General features: G+C 33.2%; 1 protein-coding gene across 2 annotated transcripts in view; it reads right to left on the bottom strand.

The window, feature by feature from the left end:
- The window catches only part of LOC145662276 (uncharacterized), a 729,687-nt gene that overhangs the window by 510,084 nt on the left and 194,999 nt on the right, over window positions 1-24,604 (bottom strand). Inside the window, exon 1 of one of the 2 annotated variants that reach the window (XM_081727666.1) lies at window positions 15,285-16,042. The exons of the other annotated variant lie outside the window; for it this stretch is intronic. Within the exon in view, the coding sequence (XP_081583792.1) occupies window positions 15,285-15,328 (44 nt within the window). The 5' untranslated portion in view covers window positions 15,329-16,042. Of the gene's footprint in view, window positions 1-15,284; window positions 16,043-24,604 lie in introns of those variants that run through there. 2 annotated transcript variants of the gene reach the window in all.

Raw genomic sequence — 24,604 nt, 5'->3', positions numbered from 1 at the left:
CTATAGTCCCCCTCCCTTTGACCCTCAGGTATACACTGGATAAAATGGACTTCAATCCTGTTTTACACTGGATAAAGCGGCAAACTATGGTTTAGCCCCTCCCTTGATCATATCCTGGATATATATATGCATAAGCAAATAAAATATGCATTTGCATAAGAATCCGATGCCTAGTTATGAGATATGTATTCTCTGTAACAAGTCTCACAGCCCAGAAATGTCCAACAAATCATCCTTTTTCGTCGTCTTCTCGTTCTTACGTGCAATCAACGTTCCTGATGAGTTCTCTACGAAGCCTCGTTTCAGCATTCTTCCCTTGCTAACTGCAGAAATGTCTTGCAAAAATATTAAGATATTGCAAACTGCAAACTGCATGTAGAAGAATTGACCCCACGTTTTTTTTTTCCTCACAAAAAATAAAAGAATTATAGCCCATACTTTGCCGAACAATAGAATGCAAGCCATGAAAAGAAGAAAAAGGTGAGAATGGATCAGACTCCACCGTCATGTTAATGATCGCGCGGCAGCCGAAGCGTACAGTATCTTTTGATGATACCGCTTTCTGTTCAACACTATCTTCTCTCCTTTTTCTGTCGACTGTTTAAACAGTTTCAACAGTACAGAATGGAAGGTAAAGTTTTTTTTTTCTTTCTTTTAACTGGGTGAGTACCTTGAAGAAGGTAAAATCTAAGAGCGCTAGTAGCTACATCACGATTCCGTGTGAAAATCCAATGTCACTGAGAAAAAGAAAAAAAAAAACTAGTTGCAAAGGTGCAAAGAATGAAAATAAAACAACACCTGTACAGTACAATCGAGAGCAAATGTTACCATCAACTACTATCAACAAAATTGTATTAATAGGATCTACCTTGCCTTAAAAAAGTACGTTTTTTAACATACGGATTTCAATTATTATTTTTTTAAATACACTGTACACGTTAACATTATTCTACGCAAAATTCTTCAATCTTATTAGCGCTTAACGAAAAAAAAAATGTTCAATGGAGGGAAATCTCATACTTCAGCATATATCTAAGGAAAATTTGTGACAAAGTTTACACTTCAACGTAAATCTGAGGGAAATCTCACATTTCAACATATACCTATTACCTAAGGAAAATTTGTGACAAAACTTATGCTTCAACGTAAACCTCAGGAAAATCTCATACTTCAGGATATATCTAAGGAAAATTTGTGAGAAAGTTGATGCTTCCACGTAAACTGAAGGAAATCATACTTGAGCATGTATCTAAGAAAAAAAAAATGTTACAAAGCTTATGCTTAAACGTAAACCTAAGGGACATCTCATACTTCAGCATATATCTAAAGAAAACTTCTGAGAAGGCCTATGCTTCAACTTAAACCTCAGGGAAATCTCATACTTCAGGGTATATCTAAGGAAAATTTGTGAGAAAGCTTATGCTTCCACGTAAACTGAAGGAAATCATACTTGAGCATATATCTAAGAAAAAAAATGTTACAAAGCTTATGCTTAAACGTAAACCTAAGGGACATCTCATACTTCAGCATATATCTAAAGAAAACTTCTGAGAAGGCCTATGCTTTAACTTAAACCTCAGGGAAATCTCATACTTCAGGATATATCTAAGGAAAATTTGTGAGAAAGCTTATGCTTCAATGTAAACTCAAGGAAATCTCATACTTCAGCATATATCTAAGGAAATTGGTAAATAAATCTTCGAGACATTCCTCAGTGCCCCAAATCTCATAGTTCAGTAAGTATCTAAATAGAATTTTTGAGGAATCTTTGTATATTTCAACGTGTAGCACACGAAAATCCTTGAAATTTCATACTTTCAACACAATCCAAGGAAAACTTGTCAATAATCTTCAACAGAATGAAAGGTAAATCTGAAATATCATAGTTTAGGACATATTTACTGAAAAATTTATGAAGAAATTTATGTTTTAATGTATAACTCAGAGAGAGACTTGAGAAATCTCACACTTCAATGCATATTTAAGGGAAACTTGTAATCAATCATATACATATCTAAATGTGTATACTTAAAGGAAATATATCTGATATCTTATACATCAAGATATGTCTAAGGAAAATCTGTTTGAAATCTGATATCTATACGAGAAAATAATTCACTGGGATAAGGAACAAGTTTTCGAATGCAACCAAGAAGTATCCCAAAAAAGTTATAAAGATTTAAAAAAATTTACATATATTTAAGAGAGAAATAAGTAATTTTTAAATTAAATGTGAATCTACGACTTTTTTTTAATGTTTTATACACATCAGGTGTATTCATGAAATTCATCTGTTCTAATCTATTGTGGATTATGCATAGGAAACTTCCATTTTCTGCTTTATTAAAAAAAAAAAAAAACTAATTTTGATTCAAGTAGTGTAATTTCCCTCTTCTTAAGCTTTAAAAAAATCTTTTTAAGCAGTTCTAAATTACTGTTCCCACCGTGTTGACCTTGGCAGAGTAATTTGGTCTAAGTAGAGCAAGATCACAAAAATCGTGACCAAAAATTTTGCTGTAGATTCTCTGAGATTACAACACAAACGGATGTTGTTCTTTATTTTCTCCTCTCTGTTTTCTTAAGTTCTTTTTTGTGTGCTTGAATATGCCAGATATTCGTCTGTTAAAGCTGTGCAACGCGCTTCCGGAAGAGAGTCTGGAAAAGAACCGCCATGTAAACAAAGAATTTTGCGGTGGTATCGGCAATTCAAGGACACTTGTAAAGGGAAAAGCACCTGGTCTCCCACATCTCCTGATTTAACGCCCTGTGACTTCTTCCGCAATCCTTAGTCGAGTTCAAAGAACGCATCAGTGCTAGAGTGCAGACAATTAATTAATAGGACTATGCTACAAAATGTATGGAATGAGCTCGAGTATCGTCTGGAATGTGTGTCGTGTCACCAAAGGGGCATATATTAAACATTTGTAAAGGGTGTATAGACTTTGTGAGTTTGTTGTCCTTTTCATATATATTTCATGTGTGTACGTGCAATACTTTTCAAAATATAGCCTTCTCAAAATGAATAAACCATTTATGCTAACCCTGTATTGGTTTAGAGATATAACTGTTTTAAAATTTGGAAGTACTGTATTGGTAAAATCAGTTTGGCAGTATTAATTAATGTCAATATACGTTTTATGATCTGACTAGTCTTATGTTCTTACACCTACATATAAATTCGCTGCTCTTGCGCTGTTCAGTTTGCAATATTGACTAAAAAAAAAACTCAAAGAATTAGAGTTAGGAAGACGGCAATTTAGTTATGAAACTGCCACGCATACAATATTTTATGGTATTTTTTTTATTAGTAGTAGTAGCTTGTTATTTCGAAAGCAAAATTCGTTTATTCCAATTAATACGACCTTATAGATTCTTGTTCTACATCGCGCACAGATACATACATACACACACACACCTTTCTCCGGGGATTATTCAAAAACAAGTTCTTTATATAAATATTCATGTTCTAGCTGACTTCCTCGAAGTTTTCATGCAAAGATTTTTTTTCGTATGACATTTCTAACAAAATAATATTTACTGATAGACTACATTAATCTGCGTTAAATTGTAAGAAAATACTAATTTTATATAGCTTGTTATGAAACGTTAAAATGCATTATTATTATTATTATTATTATTATTATTATTATTATTATTATTATTATTATTATTATTATTATTATTATAAGTATACTGCGTTTCGGAAGGTCCTGCGACTAATGAGTTTTTTTCTTCTTAATTTTCAGTTTGGGCTTCGAAATGTTTCTTCCATGTTTCTCAATTTTCAGCTTCCTCTTTTAACTCCCAATATTTTCTTCTATTTTTCAATTCATCAATCACGTATTCTTCTTCTTCTTCCTATTTCTCGCTCTCCTTCCATCTTTCCTTCTATGGCGGTATGAAGAAGACAATTTCTTCGCAAGATGTGTCCAATCCCATTGGCCTTTCTACAAAGGATGGTGGCTAGAAGCGTCCTCTTCTCTCCTATCCGTTTTGAAACATCTTCGTTTGTTAATCTTTCTCTGTTCATTTTATCTTCTCCATCTTCCTCCAACACCACATTTCGAAGCTCTTTAAATATTTCTTCTCTAACTTCCGTAGCGTCCAAGTCTCTGAACTATAAAGTCCAATATTCCATATATAGCACTTGACCAATTTCTTCCTTAGTTCAATATTGAGCCTGATAGTTAAGAGTGATCTTTTCTTGTTGAATGTTCCTTTAGCTATGGCAATTCTTGACCTGACCTCTCTGGTGCAGTACACGTCTTTGGTCAAAATACTTCCCAGATATTGGAAATGATCTAGATAATAAACACAAATTGAGTGAAATGATGGACCTATTTGCATTATCATTATAATTATTTTATCTATTAGCGTACTCTTATGTTTGTTAGAGTCAAATGTTTCAACTTAAGTTGCATTCACTTCCATATAGTATCTAGAACTCTGAAATATTGTGTAGGCTTGTAAACCCAACGACTCAACGACAATACAATATTATCATGTAATTTTTGCTTTACGTAGAGCGTTCACCTCTGGTGCTTGGGGTCCGGGGTTCGATCCCAGCCCCCGCCAAATGAACTTTGTGGTGGACAAACACCGTGTGCGTGGGTTTTCTCGGGGCTCTCCCGTTTCCTCCCACTTTCTTCATTCCACCATTTCATTCATTACTCATCATCACCGTCTCCTTTAGCCTAACCGGCATAACCGTGGGACGTAAAACTCAAAGATTTTAAATCCTTTACATACAAAATTTATGTATTTCCTTTTCCCCCTCCTCTTGAATTTTAAAGGAGTGACGGTTTTCCTTTTTCAAGGCAATAAGGAAGGTAAAAGAAACCAACAAAAATGACTTAAGGATTTTATGAAGCTTACAGAACAGATATCACCACAGTTGTTAAAATTAAAATTTTACTTAGACATGTTGCCAAAATATTATCGTAAGAACTAGCGATAATCCTTACAAAGCCCTGTTTAGATTAGTATTTTCCAAAGATTAAACGCCTTTCATCGGGAAGAACCAAATATTACAAGCTTGGAACTTCTCTCTTGCACGTAAGCTAATATTAAAGCGTATACTTCAAGTGTCGTTTGCTGTGTTGCTAACAAGAGTTGTGAAAAAGTAGCTAAATGACTTACATAATATAGCTAAAACTGATGTTGCTAACAAGAGTTGTGAGAAAATAGCTAAATGACTTACAAAATATAGATAAATCTCATGTTGCTAACAAGAGTTGTGAGAAAGTAGCTAAATGACTTACAGAATATAGCTAAAACTGATATTGCTAACAAGAGTTGTGAAAAAGTAGCTAAATGACTTACATAATATAGCTAAAACTGATGTTGCTAACAAGAGTTGTGAGAAAATAGCTAAATGACTTACAAAATATAGATAAAGCTCATGTTGCTAACAAGAGTTGTGAAAAAGTAGCTAAATGACTTACAGAATATAGCTAAAATGATATTGCTAGCAAAGTATTGTGAGACAGTAACTAAAACGACTTACAAACTGCAGCTAAAACTGGTGTTGCTAACAAGAATTGTGAGAAAGTAGCTAAGTGACTTACAGAATATAGCTAAAACTGGCTTAATTATTCAAAAATTATGGCTACATTTATAGCTAACATAATTTAACGGTAAAGCAAACAGAACATTCAATAATTTCACTGCACATGCTTAAAGTATACTGTAACCTTCTTTCTGACACTCTCAAATCAAACACTTCTTACGCTTAATTCACATTTCAAGTGTTTACAGAGCACTTTGCTCGCATCTTCGACAAGATAACTAAATGTTCCCTTAACTCTTCCTTCATGCGGAATACTTGAGGTATTGTTGACTATATATCAGTGATAAAAGTACACAGCCCTAGCCAAAAGTACCCTCGAAACACTAACACGCAATTTAATATATTGAAATTAGGTACTGGAAGGTAAACTATCCGAAATCACGATTTGCCGTTACATCGGTTTAGGTAAGTAAGAATATCTACACTGTAAACAATTACGGTCACATTAACTGGCCGATTACCGTCAATACTGACTGCCAAGTAATTACTGTAAAATTTACGGTATTAACGTAAAATTTATGGTTATAGAACATAAAAAGGCCGTATTTATGCCACATTTCCATAACTATAAAACTAATCCCATAAATTTTACGATAATCGTTTGGCAGCCAGAATTGACGGTAATCGGTCAGTAAATGTGACCGTAATTGTATACAGTGTAGGTAAGATATACATAAAATGTATTGTGAAGTAGAAATATAAATAAGCATTCAGCAAACAGAAGGAACTTACACTTTGTATTTTTATTCATATTTTTTAAAAAGAAGTTTTGGTATACAAAAATGTTTAATTACTGCTAAGATGGCTAGAAATTGGCAATTATGACAGTAGAATTAGCCAATTTTTACTCGCTAAACCCAATGTGAAAATAGCTAGATTAACCATAAAATGATTAAATTGGTAACAGTGGCAATACAGATTTTCAACAAAATTTACAGTATACGACTAGGATATAACTTGTCATTCTTTCATTACAAATAAAATATTTGCTAGTGATGTCTGTTACTTTACTAAAACTACAGTATAGAGTAGTGGATCACGATCCCCATTTTATCACATCCTCTTCCCAGCGACTCCCTTATAATACCTGGTATTTAATAAACTTGTGTGGAATTTTTAAGATATCTATTACGAAGATCTCACTATATACATTTATTTGTATAATAGTAGAATCCATTTCTGGTATATAGTGGATAGAGTAACTTCCCTAAAAGTGAATGGATTAAAACCAAATTTGGTCAGTTGATTCATATTACAAATATAGAATCCGATCCGTCATACTGTTTCAAAATAGAGGCCCTTTGAAAATTTTAAAACGTCATAACTCCCTTAATGTTGGGTTATATGATTTAAAAAATAAAGCTATTTCTAATTTTGGTTTTAAAAAATTTGGGACGTTGTTTTAAAAGTTATTGGGTAATTTAAAGGACTTGATAATTTGTGTCACGAAGATTGAACCGGACATTGGCGCACTAGTAGAATCACACCATGCTTAAGTATTTCATTAGTTTTCAAATTTAATTGTATTTCAATATGGAAGTTTTGTTTCATTTGTATTTTTCTGGTGCTTCAACATGCAGTTCTTATGGTTATCAGAAAGAAATTCAAAAATAATATTTAAAAATATTTTCCGGTATTAGATTCTAATTATATTCATCTCTTCCGCTTATCTTTGCGACTTCCATGAAATCCTTTCGCGACTCTCCCAGGGATCGCGACCCCCAGGTTGAGAAACACTGGTATAGAGTCATGGAAAATATGCTTGTATAATATGAAACTATAGTATACCGGCATTTCAAACTACTTAAACAATATATCCCATACAAATATATTAATTAATATATCAAAACCAGAATTCTAATGCAATTAAAAAAAATCTTAATGGGTATAACCCTGTCGTGTCATGAACATTAAGAAATAATGAAAGCAGTAAAAGAAAAGCAAGACCAGCGGAAGAAGGCAGTAAAACAATATTTTCTCACTTAAAATGAAAATTATAGCATTTGTACTAGAATGGCATTGCTTTTAAGATACACGCATATCTATCCAGAGTTCACCTAACTCCATAAGGGGAAAATATCTTTTGAAGGTAAATGTAAATTTATTGTACATTCTCTGAATATACAGTAATTAATATATAATACAACCAAAGTCTACAAAGAACTTATTAATATCAAGCGATATTAACGACTTTTTTATGTTGTTCCTTTCGTTAAGAGTCTTCACCACAGAAAAATTAAACTACTGCAAATTTTTAGAGTTCTTCTGCAATATTTTCAAAACAAATAAAAATAATCAAAAAGTAAACACCTAGTGTACCAGACAACATGATTTTCCATGTGATGCCTTTACCACAATTCATCTATCTGCTTTTGGTATGCCGCTATTTACAGAACCCGCAAAAAAATGCTAAATATATCGACAGATGCAAATCGAAAGCAGATAGTAGTTGAGTTGTGATAACGGTATCACATGCAAAATCATATTGTCTAGTGCACTACGTCTTTGCTTTTTAGTTATTTTTATTTGTTTTGAAGATATTACAGAAAAACTCGAAAATTAGCGGTAGTTCAATTTCGCTGTGGTGAAGACCCTTAATACCCCTGATATTTTCCTAATTCCTAGTAGAATACTGTAAAAACTCATTAGTGTATACAATACCTAAGGAAAAAAAAATTACAAAGCCCATTCCAATGCACTTATAAACTCAAGTCATTGGGAAACAAATGAAATGAATAGTTTCACTGCACTTTTGTTGTTAAATGCATGTGAAAACATTTAGATTGTAGAAGTGTTAAATTTTACTTGAATTTCGTAATTTAATTGATTAAACCCTTAGAATTTCAATATATTTCATTGTCTTATTTCGTAGTTTTATCCAGTTATGCATTATATACGTATGTCTCCTCTGACACACTACCGTGTCAAATCTTTATTTTATCGAATTTGTATTCTGTGTGCTATGTATGCAAGTTTCACCCAAGCAATATTGCCAGTCCCTCCATCAAAACTTAATTTGATGACATTGCTAGACGTCTTACAAACAAGTATTCAATGACGACATGTAAGCACACACGAGGTGTAAAACACGTTAAATAAATAAATAAAAACGTGTAAATTATCTTACTGAGATGAAAAAGTCAATATACAGCTTGAGTCCGGCTGTTAAGATTTCAAAGTAATAAATAATCTATTGGAGTCACAGAAAATTATATATAAATATAATTGACGTATTTTTAATCAAAAGGATCATATCTGAATTGGTATCACTGATGAACCGAAAGTACTCAGGAAGGTAATTTGTCATAGCTTACTGGTCTACGCGTGCAGTTTGTAGAATTATAAACACGTAACTAATTTCAGACTATTTTTCAACGAACTTAAAAAAGAGTTCGTTGCTGAATTCTCTATGTCTGTGTGTGTGTGTTTGTTATTTGCGAATTTTTCAATTTTGAGCCCTCCATTTTGAACATGTGCCTTCGTTAAACAACATATCGTAGAACGTTTTAACATAACTCAAACAAAGCATGTGGAAAAAAATTGAGTACTCAAGGAAATTATAAATGGGTAGATATATTACAAGAATTGTTTGATGAGTATAGTAATAAAGTTACATACTCATACAGCCTGTACTCATACATACTCATACGCATAAAGCCTGTACAAGTTAATAAGAAAAAATAATTCTTTTTAAGTTCGTTCTGGTAATGCTCTTGGAGCATTCTCAACTGGTTTACTATTGGTAAATATAATAAGAAATTTTAATTTATGTCACCACCTGAACATAAACAATTATATGTGATAATGATAACGCATTACAAACATTACACTAGCGCATATATTTTCGGTCATTCATGAGCAATCAAGTTGTTGGTTATCGTTGTAAACGTTAGCGACGCAGGACGGTAATAATTGATTTAGCAGGATGTATTATTGCAAGTGGGTTAACAACTTACTTTACTGAAATATAGTGAAAACCGTTTTCTTTCCCCTAGATATGAAGGGTTGATTTGTGTAAGAGCTTACATTTATAAACTCAATCTTTTTAAAATACGTTTTATTGTATAAACGATTTTAGATAATGGTTTATGTCCGCACAAATTTTAGTATCAAAGCACATGGCACAACACTATAAGAATAAGCCTACGCCTATGCAAACTAATTAAGAGATTAAAATCTGTAAAACATGAGACGAAAACTTAAAAAAAAAAGGATGTCTCCTATAAAATTTCAAATTTGTTCCATGAACCCTTATTTTTAGATCTACCCTTCATTTACGCATTTAGAAAATGTCCTTGTACTTACAAGCAATACATCTTCTCAAAAATTTTACCCTGTTTATAGAAAACAAACAGATATGTACTCAAAACCGATCTATCGCAAATCCTGTGTACCAAATGTACTCACTAAATATCATGTCTTTCAGTCCTACGAGAAACAACGTACTTCATGCCATCCATTGACTGGCCGAGTATGAACACAAGCGGGCCTATGCTAATAACGCGGCTTACAAATAATATTAACACTAATACGGCTTTGTAACTAACAAATAATCCATTAAGATTATGAATTTCCTATCCATTATTAATTCTTGTCTCGTAATGAATGAATTAATGCAAGTACTATGAATATCTCGGGAGTTGCGCTTCTTTAGACTAGCGCTCACCAATGCAGCCACAGACGGTGCTGCGAAGTCTTGAGCACTATAATGCAACGGTACGCCGTGGATAAGTATATTTTGCGGTTTAACAAATTTCAACTGTATTATATAGCCTATTCTACATATTTTATGCATATATTTATTTAAATTTGTTTTATTTATTAGGTTCAGCGCTTTTTCTGAATAAAGATTTACATGTACACACTCTTATAAATAATGGATTTAATGATGTAAAATTGTGTAGCTTTCACCAGCAATATTCCAAGATGGATATCTCATAAAATGTATGAATTCTGTTCTGTGTACATTTTTTCGTGTTCAAACCACACACGATAGAAACTAAAATATGCTTATTGAAAAGAGCATAACGTTTTGTTGCGTGGATTTATATACAATTTCATTTCAACATGGAAAACATATTTAAATTTATTTATTTTAAAGCAAAGACATTCTTAATTCTTCACAATGTCTTCATAAACATTTTTTGTTCCCCAATTTTAACGTAAAATTAAAATTTGATTTTAAATAAGATATTGTTACTGTAATTTTTTTTTAAATATGCTGACTTAGAATGTTATTAATCGTATTATAAACAATACATACTGCCCTACACTTCACAATATTTGGAAACGATTTTTAGACACTTTACACGTTACCGACTCTCTTTTAACACCTTCGGATGACACATATTTACTCCCTTTTAGATACTGTTTTTTTCCAAGTATGTCCGAAATGTGTTTGCAGAATGTGTTATAACTTTGTTTTCGAAGTGTCTGCCGAAAAAGAAGTGTTTTAAATAGAGATGCAAAAAAGCCGGCTTTTTTGAATCGATGGTTTTTTTCACATAAAAAGCCGGCTTTTTTGGGAAAAAAACGAGAATTTTGGAAATTTTGGCTTTTTTCAACTTCATGATTTTTCTATCTAAATAGCTTTCTTATAGTATATTCTATAGTTAGATAAAAATTCCATGACCTGAATGTGATATTTCGCTCTGAAATTCACCATCAAGATGGATGGAGCACATGTTTTACGAATTAAAGCTAACATGAAGAATGTAGTATTTGAGGGTAATTTTAGAGGCTATTTAACTTTATTTTAACTTTTGAGTTATCGACATCTTTTTTCTTCTCTAGTTTGTCATCCGTGTTTCATTTCTAAGAGCTTTCAGTACTCTAGCTTCTAGCGCAAAAGTTAAACTTGCCCGTTTTTCTATTTATCCGTCAAAGCGTACGGTTTTCAATATATCCGTCAAACCGTACTTCCACATTTCTGTTATACTGTACCTGTGAAGTGATTTAGCAATAATTTTCCGGACACAACCTTGAATACCAATTTATACAAATAATCAGTAGCGGATTTAGAAAAGTACTTTACGAGGGTTTTTTCTGATTGTTTCGTTTCCTAAAAAGTCCTAATTTTATTTGGGAAGTGCTTGAAGTTTATGAGTACAGGCATAAATAATATTTCGTTTCGTTTATATGTTTAGCAATAATCTTCCGGATACAACTTTAAAAATCATTTTATACTGAGAATCAGTGGCGGATTTAGAAAAGTATTTTGGGAAGGGTTTCTTACTAATGTTTAGTTTTTTTAAACATTCGTAATTTTTATTTGACGGGAGCTTAAAGTTTATGAGTAAAGGCATAAATAATAGATATTTCGTTTGTTGCAGACATTCCGTAACTTTGGGGAACAGGCTTCAGTCCGAAAGACCGCTCCCCTAACCTTCGCAAAACCGTCACTGCTGGTAATTAGTAATAATAACGATTTAAAAACAATAAAAAAGGAAGTCGCCCAACTCACAGTACACGCACTATTTCTACATTCACAGATGGAATGAAGAAAAGCTTTGTCAGAATGGTCGAATGCTGGTTGAATCCCGGATTTCCCGATAGAAGCGCAAAAGCTAATCACTCAGTCATGTTTGTTGTGCAGTTGTATTTAGCTTAACTTAAATATATTCCGTAGTCTTTTTTTTGGGGGGGGGGGGAGTTCCGTAATGATATGTTGAATCCCTCTTGTTAAAAATTCAGAAAACTTGAGGATTGGGTAAACTGTGATGGTGGTTCTATAAAACTTAACTGTAGAATTTCAAGAATATACAGAACCAAAAGCTCTAGATGTGCAGCCTTTAAGTGTATCATATAAATCTAAGTATTTCTCTTATGTTTTATTTTAATTTTATTTTGTTTCAAAAAGAGGGCATGGAATATTTTGAAGTAAAAATACTACATACTATTTTGCTAGTTATTTGTGTATTCTTTAAAAAGAAGTGTTTACTTTTAGGGTTGGCTGATTTACACCAACTTTTTTTTTTAATAACTGGTTTAAACCACAAAAATAAAAAGAATGAAAAATGCGAATCGTGTGAACTTCATGGTAACGTTTCCAGATATCAAACCACCTGCAATAGTTTTATTTCCCTTTCACCTTTTAATCAAGGTGTCCCATGTTCAGTTCTCGGTCGAACCACAATCCTTTTTTCATGCGTAACCCAAGTAGCGGTTCGGATGTCAGTTTAAGCGAAAGTCTTCTCCTTGATAACCTCGGTATTTCGTAAGGATGTTAAGCCTAAATATACGAAACAAACCAAATTGTATATTTCTACATGCCTAAATGCGTGTTGTTTTATAAAGAAGCCAATATTGCTTAAATATATTGATAGAAATTGGCAAAATTTATCGATTGCCTACGTAGCTTCTAACATTAGCTTGGATTGGACTTTCAATGATATCTACGTACCGGTACTAAATTTGTAATTTAATACCTCAGTTTTAGCGTACTGATTATGGTACGTTGACCTTTAAATTTTACATGCAAAGCAATAACAGGATTTTCCCGTTATTGTCTTACATTTAAGTAATGACGGGATTTTCCCAGTGGCTAGGGCGGGAGATTCTCAACTTAAGAAATTTACTGACCGCACTTCTTTAAGCTTATGGGAGTTCTTCCGGCATAACCCCGCTGTTGCATAATAACATCAAGGCGAAACAAACAGGCTATTTCTGTGAATATGTAATATAAATACATAAAGCAAAAATCTAAGTCAAAAAAGCCTGGTTTAAACCAAAAAGGCCTGGTTTAAACATCCCCCAAAAAACGGGTTTTTGGCATATTCAAAAACAACCACGGTTCTTGCCAACTCTGCTTACTTTTGTATATAGGAGGTTAAAAAATTCTTATTATATACATTGGTTAATCCTGTGGAATTCATAATGTAAATATGTTGAAGAAAAATTGTTTGAAATATTTTTTCGAAATTCATAGTTTATTTTCGATGTTTTATATTATTATCAGCATCAACCACTAATTAAATGATTTTTTGTGTTATAGAGAAGCGATACAAAGTCTGTTTTATCAATTTAAAGCAGTATTTTGAAAAAAGCCCAAAATTTCCGAAGCAAAAAAGCAAAGCAGAAAAAACCGAGTTTTTTTCCAAAAAAGCCGGTTTTTTTCCGAGCCCTTGCATCTCTAGTTTTAAATATGTCACACTAGTCACTGTTTTTAAGAATTTGCGCGTTTTGGACACGCAGAGCACACTTTTTAAACACTATTTGATCAATTTTCTCCTCAAAAAACTGTTCTAAAGTGTTTAAATGATGTTTTATTTTTTACAGTGCACACTAATAATATCTCTCATCAAATTAAAGTTTCATCGAATAAAAACTGAAGGAAATTAAGTATATTATGTTTTAACAAGTGCAGTATTTAAAATGCATACTTGGTTGTAAAAGATGGCGCTACGAAAATAAAGTGTTCATTACAATATACAAACATTACATCCAAAAATTTAGTCCTTCACCGTAAACAAAATTAACTACTGTATGCTTAAAAAAAAAGTCGTCAAATAACATCATTGTCTTTATGATGCTTATGTGTACATGTGTCTATTGAATATTGACTCCTTTCTGCATGTTTTTTTTTTCTTTTAGCGAAAAAAAATCAGTATCGGAAATCCTCATATGGGAACTTGAAAAATGAATTAAAACTTGAATTTTAGATTTTTTTTAGGTTTTTCCGCATTATATGTAAATGCCATATGTGACACACTTACAACTCACAAAGAACATGCCAGATGACACTAAAATCTCTTATTCACGCACGTCAATATCTCACACAGCAGACAAAACAGTCATTTGATGCCTTTGATAGATCACAAAACAGCTAAAGTGAAAAAAGGTTATGTGCCATATATGGCATGGCATGTGGTAAGGTGTTAATATTACAGAACTATTATATTTAAGGGTCCACGCTCTTAACCACGATTAATTCCCAGCAATATACTTATATAACTGTTTTTCACATTAACTTAAAATGACTTGATGTTGCGCATTTACCATGAATATAATATTCGTTCGGAAATTGGTTGATCGTTCGGAAATTGCTGATTATATATATATATATATATATACAGATACATATTATATATATCCATTCATTTTCAATGGTTATTGTACAAGTTAACAGGTCTATACATCATAAATTTTCTGTTTAAACTCAGCTGTATACTGTGTTGGAACATGATCATGAACATCTTATGCAGTATAGTTCTTGTGCAAACACTGTATTTTACAATTAACATATTATTATTATAAATTATGGTTTACTTTCTCGTGGAACTGATTTGCCAAAGGTTTTGTGTTTCCAGGGTTATTATGTGGGCCTCATAATTTCGGTTTGCTCTATAATAATTTCTACTATACCAGTAGCGATACACAACATAGTTATTTCATGCCTGTGGGTTTCTCGCGGGTATACCCGCGTTTTGCGTTTCTAGTTCGTAACGACTCGACTAATTACACCAGCTATTAACAACTTTCTTGTTTATCACAGTGAGCGTTTTAAATATATATTCAAAATTATTATTTACGAATACAATGCAAACACTTAGGAGAGAATGTTGTTGGACCACAAAGTAATTTCACGAAACTACGAATAGTGGACTATTACAATCGAAATTAACTTTATTTTTTATTTTTATTTATTTATTTATTTATTTATTTATTTATTTTTTGCCACATGGAACATAGTAATTGAATTAATATAATTTCTTACCTTGCCATAGGATCCATTGTAACTCCGCCCATGTGATATAACATCAAAGACACTCCAGAAAATACCGGTTAACACTTTCAACAAACACTAAACATACATTATTTTGTGTGTAATCATTAAAAAAAAAAAAAAGTGGTCTTAAGTATCACAAATCAACCAGACGTAAGTTTAACATGCATTTTTCTTCTTTTATATTTAAAAAAAGACACAACAAACTCACATACACACAACACACCAGACGAATAAGAAAAAACACAAACACAAGTGTTAACAAGTGTTGATTTTTCTTTTAACAAACAAATGTTTTCTATTTTTAAGTAAAAATTACAAGTGATTTTCACATTTCTTTTTTAAAAAAATATATGCACAAAGTGTTGACGATTTTGTTTCAAATGAGCAAATGACACTTTTTTCAATATTGTTTTGAAGAAGAGCCACCACAACAAATCATCACAACACAAGTTGAGGGATTGAGTTATCTCCCCCCGCACTCATTGACTACCGAAAACCGCCGGTGCACTGACCTACGCCACATCAGGTCCACGTAAGCCTAATAAAAACTGGCGAAACGAAGGCGGAAGGGAACACAGCGAGAAGAAACTGGATTTGCAAAGCACACAAAATCCGAGAATTCCGGATTTAAAAGAGGAAAAAAAACCGTTCCGCAAATCAGTTCTCCACCGTCACGCACACAACACTAAACTAAACTCACCGTACGCAACGCACCGCCAGTTGGCTTAGCTCTTGCCCTACGTAATGCTTCTAACAAACACTCTCCCCTCCCGCCCCTCGCGTAATCAAAGGACCTCTGCATGTTTCTCAATGATGCCGGTAGAGGCGCTGTGATACCACGGTAACCAAGGTCGAATGTGCTAAGAGAACCTGCGGGGAAGGAGAAGTAGGCACTTCTTACTTTACAATGTGTATTTTTTTTCTTTTTCTTGTTTCTTTACTTGATGCAGTTCTTAGGTACATGTTTGAATGTTCTACAAGGCGTAGGATCAGACAATCAATAACATTTCATCGATTTTGTTTTGACAACACGACAAAAATATTTGGACTCTTTCGTTGTATGAATTAGGAATAATTAATTTTCTATGCCGGACCTTCCAAAATGTACGCCGCCAAAGAGATTAAAACAATACTTCAATATATTACTACTATTGATTGATTATTACCGCACACTATTGATTATTTAAATTTTCACTACGACCTTCCACTACATTTTTTTTTTTTTAATTTAATGGGTAACTTAAAAGAGAATAGGGAATAATATTAAAAATTTAGAAAAGTGGGCCAGAAAGTACTACAAAATGCTGTTAAATGAATTAGTAAGTGTCCTAAGCTTTTCTTAATAGGTCAGAAATCTAGACGCGCAGTTTTATAACGCTGGACACCCACAGTTCTTCACCGTATATATAAACATTATTTCACTTAATAATTTATAAGGAGTAAGCGAAATGACTAATTTCTAGTTTTATACTTCCCACGATTATGTACTTATACTTGAAAAATGGCTGATTCAAGCAGAGGTGGATCTAGAAGTTAATAACTGAGGGAGGGGGTCAGCTGGAACCCAGACTATGATAGGTATATCATGAGTTTACTATAAACTTTAAAAATATAGAAATAATAGCCAATAATAGCTTAATTATTTTAATCACTCAAAAACTGGGGGGCTAGGCCCCCCGGCCCCGGGCTAGATCCGTCACTGTATTCAAGTTTAATATCCTTTTTTAGCGCAGTCACTACAGCCTACAAGACATGAACCTGCAGCTTAAAGTGGGATCTGAAATATCCCCACTTTCGATTTCGATTTTCTTCGATTTGCGGTAGATTTCAATTCTCTTTATCAGAAGATTACTATTTCCTCTGTATTCCTGGAAACCACTACCATTTGACAAAGACTATTAACCCTTAGTTAGCAGTTCACTTTTACAGCGTCTAAATTACTGTCTTAATGTAGTCCTATTCTACCCAGAATAATTGAGGATGAAACAGGGGAGGAAATAATAAAAAATAATACAAAATTTACCGTTTTCTTTTGCTTGTTTTTTCATAAGTGGAAAGATATACTGAAATGCAACTTACCACAATCATAAATAATTTTATTCTACAGCAGAAAATATGACCTTGAAGAATTTTCAGTGTTGCCATACATAGAAATTACAGTGTTGCCAGAGTAACATTTCCCCCCAAATCTAAGTTAAGGCAGCGACTACAGGAACGAACTCAACTGCATTTGATTACGTACCATGTTGTCTTGGAATCCTGTGAATTACTTCTTTAAATAGGATTATTATTTAATTTTAATAGCTGCATGTTAAAACTATTTGTTTATTGCAAACTAAATACGACTATTATTTAAAAAAGTAGTTCACAGGATTCCAAGACAACACGATACGTAATCAAATGTAGTTCAATTCATTCCTCTAGTCGCTGCCTTAACTTAGATTTTTGGGGAAATGTTATTCTGGCAACACTGTAATTTCTATGGATGGAAACACTGAACATTCTTCGGGTTCATATTTTATGTCGTAGAATAACATTATCTATGTAGTAAGTTGCATTTCATTATCATTTCATCTTAAATTACAAGTTAACAGTGGAGACAAATTTTTTAGTAAGTTCTTCAGATTATCAACAGATTAAAAAAAAAATGTGTGGAAATAAGATATCTATTCCTAGTGAAAACTTTGACTTGTAGAATAGCGCTTTGAAGCCTTTTCCTGGTTCCTACATTTCTTAGTTCACTCTTTTGCAAGTGTGGATTCGACTGAGATGACGAGGGGTGCTCAGAATAATCGCATTTACCCAAGAGGGCCTTCAGGCTGCTCGAAAATGTTGCGAACCACTGAATTAGTTTTTAGTTAAAAACAATTTTAAGCAGAGCGCACAACAGGCCGAATGGTATAGGGGTGCAATAACTATCTACAGTATATGCACTATATAACTATCTAATACTAGGTTTATATGTTTGTGGTCAAGAAAAGTTCATATGTTTGTTGCCAATCTTTTCGACAATGAGATCTCGAAAACAAGTGCCAGAAATATGCCATTTTCGCTGATCGATTCCAAATTTTGTGTACACTTACCAGTTTTAATTCAAATTTTCAAAAAAAAAAAAAAAAAAAAAAAAGTATTTTTCAATTCCACATTTTAGACGTCATTTTGACTCTATTAATTTAATATTGCCAATGGTATGTTAAGGTTCATACCCTTATGAAAGGCAACCAGTAGAGATGCTACGTTTAGCGGGTTGATGGACATTTCAGGCGCTTTGCTTTGAATTACAAAACCTGGATGCTACTGGCAACTTCAAAGTCTTGTGGATCCACAATGACTCCTACTCGGATATGGAATTATAACCTATATATATATATATATATATATATATATATATATATATATATATATATATATATATATATATATATATATATGTGTGTGTGTGTGTGTGTGTGTGTGTGTGTATTTGGTATCATCTATTACTTATCCAAGTTTTCTACAAACTGACCCCAACATTCTGTATATACTAAAATACTACAGGATGGCCCAAAAGTAGGTATACAGAGCAGCATTGATCAAGTATGACATTTTAATTTAATAAGATAATGAATTTAGTTGCTTTGGTTTGTTCTGAGCTGAAGGTATAAGTGGGCTACTCTGTACATTTATATGTTTGTCTATAGCAAATTAAGTTCCTTTGAGAGTCTTCCTATCCTTTACTTGTGTTCGTAAAGGAACTTGCACAGATATAGTGAGAAGTGGGAAGGAGATTTACGCTCATATCGCTGTGTAAATAGCTCAGGTTCAGCTAGTAATTATTTAAAATGTAAAAATGTTTCAACCAACTTTATAATAAACTTACTCGTTTTAGAGATATAACTGGGCGGATGTCATTTTACTTAAGCAATGTGTGGTCAGCTACGTGGTTCTAATTACATTATTTCCAGTATTTTGTGCAAAGAATCACTGTATTGAGTCAACATAAAAAAATGTTTGTCTCCATTTGGTGTTGAACCGGGAAACAACATTCGGATACAGGAGAATACAACACTCTAACCAACACTTTTTTATTTATTTTTATTTACACATTGTAGGTATATGCGGCAATTTCATCTTTCATTGCATCATAATTTCCATTTTCTGATAAACATCGAATTACGTAATCATTTCTCTTCTATATTTAAAAAAGAAAGAAAAAAAGGTTAAAATGGAAGCCAACAATACGAGACACTATTGATATGATTGTAGTAGATTTATACTGAGTCAGATCTTTTGTTAAAAAAAAATGCCTTTTAAAATCATGGAGTTTTATAGGAATTTTAGCTCCTCCTTGTACGCTAATTATCGTAATTTCATGCTTCGTACATCCTTTTGCCTTTAGAATGAATCGTGCTTTCAAATGGCAGCGTGTGTCACGAACCATAAATTCAGGAAATTATCCCCGAGGATTTTCCGAAAAGTTTTTATTTATTTAGGCGCCCCTTCGGGCCTCCAGCTTCAAGTACACCACGAAGGGTAACTCGAAAAATATTCCATGTTCTAGACCACGATTGGTCAAACGGTCGATCGCGTAAAGTATCGGATAGATCGCGAGTCATTTTAGAAATTATCTAAAAATAAATCTTTATTAAACATCAATCTCAGGGGCAGATCTAGCTCTGGGCCGGGAAAGCCTAAGCCCCTAGTTTTTTGAATGACAAAAGTGATTAAAGCTATTATTTATATACATTTGAAAGTTTATAGTAAACTCGTTAATATACCCTATACCTACCCCTCCTCCCCTACCCTAAAAAGGCACGACTGCAGAAGTCTGCCACCAAGGTGATGTTTTCCGTTTTCAGGGACTGTGAAGGGATCTGTGACAGACCTAGCACAGGAGCAAACTATTACTAGTGCCTATTATTCCCATCTCCTGACTAGGTTCCGAGAGGAACTGATAAAGGAACGTCGTGGATTGGTCACAAAAGGGGGTTCTGATGTCAGCAGACAATACTCCACCTCATACTTCCCATGCATCCATGATGAAGGCAGTAAAATTAGAATACGTAACATTTCCCCACCCATACTCATCGGACCTAGCACCAACTTATTTCATTCTCTTTCCAGCGTTCACTTAGAGAACACCATTTTGATAGCAGTGACGATGTCATTTCCGAGATCGAACTGCGGTTTCAAAGCCAAATTACATATTTTTAGAAAACAGGCTTACCGAAAGTGAAGAACCGTTGGTAAAAATGTGTCGCTAGACACGGTGACTACATAGAGAAGGACTAAATACCATCATGGTGTTAAGAGTTCACCAGAGTGAATTTATTCTAAGTGAATGCACGAACTTTTTCATAATTCCTCATAGATGACGCGATTGTAGTAAAGCATCAACTTTTAGGTTGACAATAACAAATCGAATTTTCTGTAATTTCTCCAAAACTACAGCATGAGGAAGTGCAGTCACCATATTGTTTTGTTCATCTCAACGAGATTTATCAATTTATATATGTATGTATGTATGTCTGGAAGCAAAATTCTTTCTGTTGAACGGTAATACTTTGATAACATTGTCGATTCAGTATAACTAGATTTTTGTTTGTTTGTTTGTTTGTTTCCGTTTTAGATAGCAGCGAGATGAAAATGACAACTGAGAAGTCTCCACGGGCAATTTTTAAAAATCTGACACAGAGAAATGCTTACATAAAGGAATTTCGCTACTGAAATCGAAATAAAAAGACGAGAGAGAGAGAGAGAGCGCGCGCGAAAAAATTGGTGCTCCTGCCATTTTGTTACTTGTTTTCGTCTTGCTTTATCCCGTTAGCATATGTGTTCAGAAGTGAAATAAGTGTATGTGGTAGACAACCCATACAGGATCTCAACCGTAGATTGTGCCGCGTAAACAGAAGTCACAATTGAGTGTTGGTTTGCACACACGAGAACTGAAGAACTCACTGAAAAAAAAAAAAGTCACGCGATACTACTCCTTACAGGCACTCAAACAAGCTAGCAGCATCAAGTCATAAGCGTTTATGTAATTTCCCTCGTCGACTAAATCTAAATACACTTTGATTGAAATAATCTAAATTGGCAACCCTGCCCTGCTCATGACCCACAATTCCTTATTTCTTTCGTGATGTTGCAACGAACTTTTTTTTTCTGATATTGACAAAGAATACCAACAATATTTCAATGCCAAAGAAAGAAAGAATAGCTATATGTTGTTAAATAAAATAATTTTATTATGTAACGAAAGAGTTTTTAAAGATTCCGAATGGACAGAGGGAAAATGACGACCAGGTAAGTACAGAAGTTTTGAACTCACCTTTAATATATCTTTATTATTTGATACACTGAATAACGGACAAATTATACTGTTAACCCTTTAAAGTCTGACATTTTAAAGGTAAATTATAGACCTTCAGTCAAGCAGCTACAGCATCATCCTTATTTATCCTAGGATCATGGTTTGTATCTCATTCTCTTTAGAATGGAACAGCCTTTCAAACGGTACTATTTTCATGTCTCTATCATGTATCTGAGGAGGAAAAATCGCGAAAAAAGGGATTTTTGTTTTTAAAAATTCCTCTTTTTTTTACTTTTTGCCCCTTTGGACCCCCCCTGTATAAACGCAGAGATCTGAAACAACATTTGAAGAATACTAAGGGCTGTGCTGAATGTGTGTGCAAAATTTTAATCTTGTAGGTGCAAAAATAAGCCCGCCAAAAAAACATAAATAGGCCTAACAAAAAAATTGTTTAAAGTTATGACGTCATCACACCCTATCTTGACACACAAAGTCGTGGAACAATACGTAACGTGTTCGACAATGCTTCTACGTTTGAAAACAAAACGAAATAAAAAGTTTTATTATTACTTTTTTAGTCGAACAATGAAGATACTACCCTATCGTATAAAAATATACGATATAACTTAAAAGGATTACGGGACTTCTTTAAAGTAAGGAAAAAATGGAACAATACATCCGGCACCAAAATAACAATAATTTAATACAATAAATTTGAATTCATTTAATTCATACTTTAATACAGGCAGTTTGGATTTATATTGATGTCAATCAAGGAATATTGTATAGGATATAAAATAATTTACTATTTAATATATGTTTTGATACTTTTTGATAAATTTGGTGATGTAGCGGGGTTTAGCCTAATGGTTTCAATTTCCATTTTACGACTCACTGTAGTGTTTGAGGAGAGGAAAATTTCGGATCAAAAACATGAAGCTTAAAATTATAATAGCCAGCAGATAAGATTGTTTGGGCTTTATGTTGGCTCTTTTTTTAAGGATTTTAAAGATTTAAATATATACAGTATATATTTTGTCATTTTCATTTATGTACCCATATTACTTTAAACCAAGAACTGTCTGTAATATTGATAACAAATATTAACAACATATTTTAAAATTTCAGAATTATAATTAAGAATTAGATTATTGGGCTCTCGGCATCTAAGGCCATTTAGCCCGTCACGTATAAGGGATGATCTCCCACGGCGATCACACTATTCGAAGAAAGGGAAGGAAGCAGCCTGAGACCTATATGTTAGGTACCATCCCGGCATTTGCCTGGTGTGAATGAGGAAAACCCAGGAAAACCTCAATCAGGACGGCTGATCTGAAAAAGTTTTTACACTTTCTTGACAGAGATAAAGTGAAACAATATATTAAGGAAAAAATATTCTAGAAGATTGAATCAAGGTACTTAAACAAACTGCTAACACACGATTTAGGTTTAATTGCAAATATTCTTTTAAAAAATATATTTATAATTAATCATTACTGTATTACGTATTATAAATACGTCTAGACAAATGATACACAAAACTGACGAAATAAATACCTTCTAACCTATATAATAAACAGATTTGACGAAAATGTCCAGATCATTTTCTTTTCATGGTTAGTGTAAATTCACTTAAAACTATGAAAAAAGCTTAGCACAAATGCTAAATGTTTAATTATTTTACTTAAATATCACGCATTAAGAATAAAACTGACAAAAAATGTACTATAATTTTTTTGTAAAGTTACTACAAGTCACATGGACCCACTCTTGGCATATAAAATACTGAATCCAACTTTTATTAAATCTGGAATTTACGTAAAGTTTTTACAAAACATGCAGCCCTCATCAACATAATTTTCTCCTCTGATGGTGAAGGCTCCTCACTTTACGACTTTGTTTTTCCACTTTTTGCTTTCTCACTATGTTCTTCATTGTAGAGTAGGGCATCACAAAGTTGTTGTTCTTTTGTTTTGTCTTCCTTTAATGCAGAGCAATCTCTAGTTTCAATTTGTGCAGAGACGCCGTTAAAAAGTGGTTCTTTCCTTCTACTTTTCTTTATTCTTATCTATCTACATGGGAGCAAATTTCAGGACTTTAGGAGAAGTTATATACAGCATGTATTGAAAGTCCGGAACCATAGGCTGCGAAAAAAAAAATGGAACAGCACACAGTTGTAAAAGACTATTTTCAATCTAAAATGATGGGAATCTTCCAATTACACTTGCTGTTTGAGTTAAACATTGGTCAGGCTCCATATTAAATAATAATAATAAAAAAAACACAATGTTGCCAGTTCAGCAGTGTTTTCCCTTGGGTCCACACCATATCAACAATACAATATTGTTGAAAAATGCATTTAAAATGTTCTAGGTTCCTTCAGATTACAATATGCATGTTCCTCATTACATTTTTACATGATTTTACATTTAGTTCGAACACTTTGATGAACTGGTAATATTCTTCTTTTATTTAGCGTAAGACGCCTTATCATTGTGGAGCCCTAACGGCTGGATCGGTTAAAAGAAAATTCCACCGTTTTGGATTCAAACCAACTATTTCCTTTCAATTTTGTTTTGTATCTTCTTTATAGTGAAGTTACCTTTGTCCCAGGACTTTTGATACCAGGTATACTCGGTATACCATACATCAGGTGCGGCTACTCGTTTCGGTTTCAAGGTTTAAAAACCCACTTATTTTTTAACCTGAAAAAATATACATTAATATTATGGTGCCTTTGTTCCTCAGGGCAAGACAACATTGGTATGATTTTTAATAATTAATATCTTCTTCTTGTTCACTTCAACCATAGGTTGGTGGGCAACATGGAAATTTTAAAACTTTTCTCTCCCTTGGGAGAGCCGTTTTATACTTTGATAAGGTTTCTCTCCATGTTTTTGAGAAAGATGGTGGTGTCCCAAATCTTTCCACCTCACAGTGGAACAGCCATAGAAGACATCCTGTCCTCGCCTCCTTTTGTCCACACCTTAGCCTTGCCGATGTCAATCATCTTCAGCCT

This window comes from Thermobia domestica, chromosome 10 (assembly GCF_964235325.1).
Source record: "Thermobia domestica chromosome 10, izTheDome1.hap1.1, whole genome shotgun sequence".
Taxonomy (NCBI): Eukaryota; Metazoa; Arthropoda; class Insecta; order Zygentoma; family Lepismatidae; genus Thermobia; species Thermobia domestica.
Note: the sequence above shows the minus strand (reverse complement) of the source record. Positions and strands in the feature narration are given on the sequence as shown.